Genomic DNA, 6,000 nt, shown 5'->3' on the forward strand with positions numbered 1-6,000 from the left:
CAAGAGAGGCGGAGTCTTGTACCATACTGAACCAATAACGGCATTCATTAGACATTGTGAAAACACGGCCTTTGTTTGATTTCGACAGTCTTGTTTATATGCCTTGTGACCTCACTTATTTTACAAATAAATTGTTATGTTGTATCCACTTATGAGTCCTTCCATGTAGAGTTTTAACCCATTTGGGACCTCAATCTTTGCCTTTTGTCTCCTACTTTGAGTCTTGCCTGTGCCTGAAAAACTAGAGCTTGATTTTGAAGCTCTAGAGTATGTGAGTACCCCTTTCTGCCTCTTTATGAGCTATTTATTATAAGCAGGACCATCACTATGTGTTTTTGCCTTCTTTTTCCCCCAAGGTTTTTCTGGAAAGATCAACATCAGTTATCTTCTTTGGGACTTTTTTTTAATATATCCTTTTATGCACGATCACATTTTTTTGTGTGTTTCTATTTTTATTGGATTGTGATTTGAGCAAGTTTGTATAGTGTTCTGTTTCACAGAGACTACCTGTTACCATTTGAGGCCTGTATCCTGATTACGCTCATCTAATTACTTTGGCACCGAAATCAGTTAAGGATTACAACACCTCAGCCCTTTATGCCTATAACTTTTTCTGGAGGACCTGTATTACTGCAGGTATCTTCAGTTGCTCTTTCCTACATATTGCTTCCTGCTTGCACTGACAGTTACTTACAGTTATACTTCTTCCCTTGAGTTCTACAACCATTTTCACTTTCTCTATTTGTTTGTTCCACCTGTAAGGAAGTTTTGAGAGCAGGGTACATTTCTGGATGGATTTTGACATGCCTACACATTCTCTTATACCTTTCCCTCATTTTACCTTCACATCCATGTATTTTATTTTCTCTAAGACTCTGTCTTCTCTATCATTCTCAAGTCTTCCTTTCTTTTATATTAATACCATTCTTGATATCTAATGGACATTGGCTAATGCGTTTGATGTTAATTGGTGAAAACTGCCAATGGTTTTTTTTCTTGAGGGGTCTCCTGGTCTTCTATGTAACAACAAGACTGAGTTGCAGGCTGATACTAAGGCTAAATGCACTTGATTTATGAAAGACAACCTAAAAAGAACGTTGCTTTTTCTATATTGTTAAAGGGACTGGTTAAAAAAACGATTGCAATGCTGCTGGCTCAGTAATCCCTAATCAGATTATCCGAAATGTATGATTTAAGTCACTCACATGATTCAGAATATATCAGTGTATGCGAGTGAGCCTCATTGCCCTAAAATGCCCGGGTCTCTTTTTGGTCCCAGTCCAGCCCTGACACGGGAGTGAGCTCAATGTTATCTATATGACACACATGAACTAGCGCTGTCTAACTGTGAAAATCTGTCAAGATGCACTGAGATAAGAAGCAGCCTTCAAGCCTAGCTAGGTTTAGCTTTCAACAAGAAATGACCAAGAGAACAAAGCAAATTTAATGATTAAAGCAAAATGGAAAGCTGTTTAAAATGTCATGCCCTATCTGAATCATGCAAGTTTAAATTTTGACTAGACTGTCCCTTTAACAATATCAACTGACACAGGTTCCTAATATACTTAAAGGGATGTGAAACCCATTTTTTTCCTGTCATGATTCAGATAGAGCAGCAATTTTAAAGGAGCTTTCTAATTTACTTTTATTATCAATTTTTCTTTGTTCTTTTGCTATCTTTATTTGAAAAAGCAAAAAAAGTTTTGGAGCCAGCCCATTTTTGGTTGAGAACCTGGGTTGCGCTTGCTGATTGGATGGCTAAATGCAGGCACCAATCTTCATGCCCTATCCAAGTTACTGATCAAAAAATAGGTCGGTTCCAAAGATTTCATTCCTGCCTTTCAAATAAAGATAGCAAGAGAACTAAGAAAAATTGATAATAGGAGTAAATAAGAAAGTTGCTTAAAATTGCATGCGCTATCCAAATAATGAAAGAAAATGTTTGGGTTTACTATCCCTTTAAGTCCTTGTCAAAAACCCCAGAGTCCTCTTTTGCTTTTGTATTTAAAAAATGTTACAAACTAATCTCCACAGAAACCCTTCAGCGGCAATTCCTAAAAATAACTCTAATGAGCGCAAAGTAAAGATCCGCAGAAAGGTTAGCAGTAGTAAGTGAACCACTTGATCTCCAGAAGGATGCGTCCTCTTGTCTATGCCCGATCCAGCAGTCTCACCCACACACAGTAAGGGAGGAAGACAGCACTAAGCCCGGCTCCTAAGTGAATACACAAGAGCCCGAAGAATATACAAGAGGCATTGCTGGTGAGCTCCACATAAAGGAACAGGATTAAGGGGAGGATATTGTATTTCTATTCAGCACAAATACAGAGGAGCCATAGTCACAGAACAGTCACCAACAGTAAAAAGCCATCATTACACAGAAGAGAAAAGAGATGTATATACTGTCAGAGGTAAGATACACAGCGTCATTGCACAGAAGAAATGTATATACTGTCAGAGGTAAGATACACAGCGTTATTGCACAGAAGAAATGTATATACTGTCAGAGGTAAGATACACAGCGTCATTGCACAGAAGAAATGTATATACTGGCAGAGGTAAGATACACAGCGTCATTGCATAGAAGAGAAGAGATGTATATACTGGCAGAGGTAAGATACACAGCGTCATTGCATAGAAGAAATATATATACTGGGCTGGCAGAGGTAAGATACACAGCGTCATTGCACAGAAGAAATATATATATATACTGTCAGAGGTAAGATACACAGCGTCATTGCATAGAAGAAATATATATACTGGCAGAGGTAAGATACACAGCGTCATTGCACAGAAGAAATGTATATACTGGCAGAGGTAAGATACACAGCGTCATTGCACAGAAGAAATGTATATACTGGCAGAGGTAAGATACACAGCGTCATTGCACAGAAGAAATATATATACTGTCAGAGGTAAGAACTTGGTTTCTATGGTTGATTTTTCAGACAAGACAAGTCACAAGTATAATTCCTGCTTACAATTGGTCAGTAGCCATTAATAATAATAATAAAAATAATGTGGCATATACTATGCTTTAATAGCAGGACTTGTTAAGACCCTGCTGCTTTCCTATACATGGTATTTTGTTTCAAATGCTGGGAAATGTAGGTCATATGCACTGCCAGCAGCAGCTGCACTAGCATAGAGTACACAGCAGTCCTGTCACTGCGCACAGCTGGGTCACTATCCCTATTGCAGAGTTCTTCAAAACATGGGTCACGACCTGTTCCTGGGTCGCAACAACATGTTTACTGGGTTATGACTGTGTGTGTGGCGTGTTCGCCGTATGAGAGAGTGGCGTGTGCGCCGTATGAGAAAGTATACGTGGCACGCGCACCGTGTGAGAGAGTGTATGCGGCGCTTGCCGTGTGAGAGAGTGTATGTGGTGCATGTGCGCCGTGTGAGAGAGTGTATGTGGCGCACGCGCTGGGTGAGAATGTATCTGGCGCACGCGCTGGGTGAGAGAGTGTGTATGTGGCGTGCGTGCGCTGTGTGAGTATGTGTCGTGTGTGGGCGTGGTGTATGTGTGTGTGGAGTATGTGTGTTATTACCTTTTACAACACTTTCAAGTTTGACTACAAATCAGGTATAAAAGTATGCACAAATTTTAGACATTTCTCCAAAAATTTCAACTTTCTTGTTGTATATTACTTAAAAAAAAATTCAGAACCAAGCATAAAGGTTTGCCAAGGACGGGTGCACCAAGTCTTTGGGGGAAAAAGTTTGATGAACCCTACCCTATGGCATTCGGGTAGAGTTGTTACACCACTGACTCCCCAAACAACTGCTTCCAGATTCACTGTGTAATCTGCCAACCTCCAAGAGGGAGCACACAGTACCTACCTATATGTGCTGTGAGAAGCAGTGAAACCAGTGTGCAAAACAAACAGCAGCCCTGTCAGATAATTGCTGGTTCCTGTATTTTTAAACACTTTTTCATCCCTGTTTTAAAGGGACAGTCTAGTATAAATTAAACTTTCATTATTCAGATAGGACTTTTTAATTTTAATCAACTTTCCAATTTACTTTTATCATCAAATTTGCTTTTTTCTCTTGGTATTCTTAGTTTAAACTAAACATAGGTAGGCTCATATGCTAATTTCTAAGCCTTTGAGGGCTGCCTCTTATCACATGCTTTTTAAATCTCTTTTCAACACAAAGAGACAGAAAGTACTCGTGGGCCATATAGATAACACTGTGTTCAGGCACAGGGGGTTATTTAAGATCTAGCACAATACAATGCTAAATTTAAGACAATAGATAATAAACAGTCACAGTCATGTGATCAGGGGGCTGGAAGAAGGTTCCTAGATACAAGGTAATCACAAAGGTAAAAAAGTATATTAATATAACAGTGCTGGTTATGCAAAACTAGGGAATGGGTAATAAAGGGATTATCTATCTTTTAAAACAATAACAATTCTATGGTAGACTGTCCCTTTAAGCTCTCAACACAATTTGCTATCATGCCCTTTTAAATTTATTGTGGCCCTAGAATAGCACTGCAGAGAATGCTTTCACAACAGAATACTCCATAAATGTATACAAAACCAATGTAAAAGCAACCAGTAATGAATATGTACCAAACGTAGTTGCTAAGCACACTGCACATATGTGTGCTCAGCCATGAACAAAACTGTCCAAAAATTAAAGCAGACTTAAAAAAAAAAAGTTCAGCATTGTATAACATAATTTTAAAAGGGACATGAAACCCATTTTTTTTTCCTTTCAGGATTCAGCTATTTCACATCTATTTTCTATTTTTTTTTGTTAGCAAATTATATAATAGAAATTAACTAGAAATTTGGTTACAAATTGTATTCTCTTTTGGAATCATGAAATATTGTTTTGAGTTTCATGACCCTTTAATAAAAAAAATTGTCTGGAAGGCTCAGTGCTGTGTACAATATTATAGGGCACAAGTCAAGCGGATGCCTGGGGGAGTCTATATGGGGTCTATATTGCTTATCCCACAGCTTCACTGTTTTGTTTGCAACAATGTATCACTGTCACTATCTAGCGATGTGGTGAAGCAGCTGCCTAGGGGTGTAGGGCAAACAGAGCGGTTGCTCCCCAGTATATGGCTCCCCCACTAAACTCAGACTTTACCAAATGCACTAATGAAGGGGGTTCACCCCCTCCCCTATAAGTAGAAAAGTGCCAGCACAGTAAACCTAACAGGTGGCAGTGACCTCACAAGAGTGGTTATCTTTTCCCTTGGGGGCTTGTGACGTCATGTCAGGAGTGACCATCGCAACATTCCCTTCCCCAGGAATACACCACGTAAGGGGCCGCCCACTCACCGTCATACGGTCCCCTACTCATCACACACAGCTCCCGTCGCCCCCATCCAATTCTCATATGACGTGACCAGCCCTCACGATACCTCAAGTCGCCTACAGTACATATGACGTCAATTTACTTCTCTCACTCACCGTTCGTCTCACCGGCCACTGCTTAAGCTTTTTTGCCGACTGGGTGCCGGGGAAGTCACTGACGTCAGCGCCACGTACGCGTACATCACTGGCTCTGTGCCGCAAGCGTCGCGGTTTGATGACGTCAAAGGAAGGCGTGCCAGAAAAACGCAGCCGCTGAGCCAGGTCAGGACAGTTTCTGTCACGTGACGTAGAGAGGCTTCTGGCAGCTGCAGTGACGTTGTCGCTGCGTTATCTTTATACCCGCATAAATTGTATCTAATTACACAAGTTATTAGCAGCTCCTGTCACGTGAATACACATTACAGATGGAACGTGTCTGGGTATCAAAAAATATAAAATGTAGACGTATGGGGCAAACTATAGTGGCCATAGGGTTCCCCAGTGTCCAGCATTTTAACACAGTATTTTCACTGGCTGTCCTGAAAAATACATTTGAAAAACGGGCTCTAAAGTTGTCTTGCCAGGGGCAGGGCTTCAGGGCCATGGTGTGTGATCTGAAGGCGAGATGTGGGGATAATTCTGTCAGGGGCTTCAAAGCCATGGTGTCTGAAGCCCCTGA

The 6,000-nt window shown here is 40.5% G+C and overlaps 1 protein-coding gene across 2 annotated transcripts in view; it reads right to left on the reverse strand.

Moving 5' to 3' along the window:
- The window catches only part of STX5 (syntaxin 5), a 28,047-nt gene extending 22,485 nt beyond the window's left edge, over positions 1-5,562 (reverse strand). Inside the window, exon 1 of one of the 2 annotated variants that reach the window (XM_053688863.1) lies at positions 5,439-5,562. Coding sequence is in view for 1 of the 2 variants with exons in the window: in XM_053688862.1 (XP_053544837.1) it covers positions 5,307-5,364 (58 nt within the window). In the remaining variant the exon portion in view is untranslated. The other variant, XM_053688862.1, reaches the window with a different exon arrangement.
- Between the last annotated feature and the right edge of the window lie 438 nt (positions 5,563-6,000).

This window comes from Bombina bombina, chromosome 7, assembly GCF_027579735.1.
Source record: "Bombina bombina isolate aBomBom1 chromosome 7, aBomBom1.pri, whole genome shotgun sequence".
NCBI classification, from domain to species: domain Eukaryota; kingdom Metazoa; phylum Chordata; class Amphibia; order Anura; family Bombinatoridae; genus Bombina; species Bombina bombina.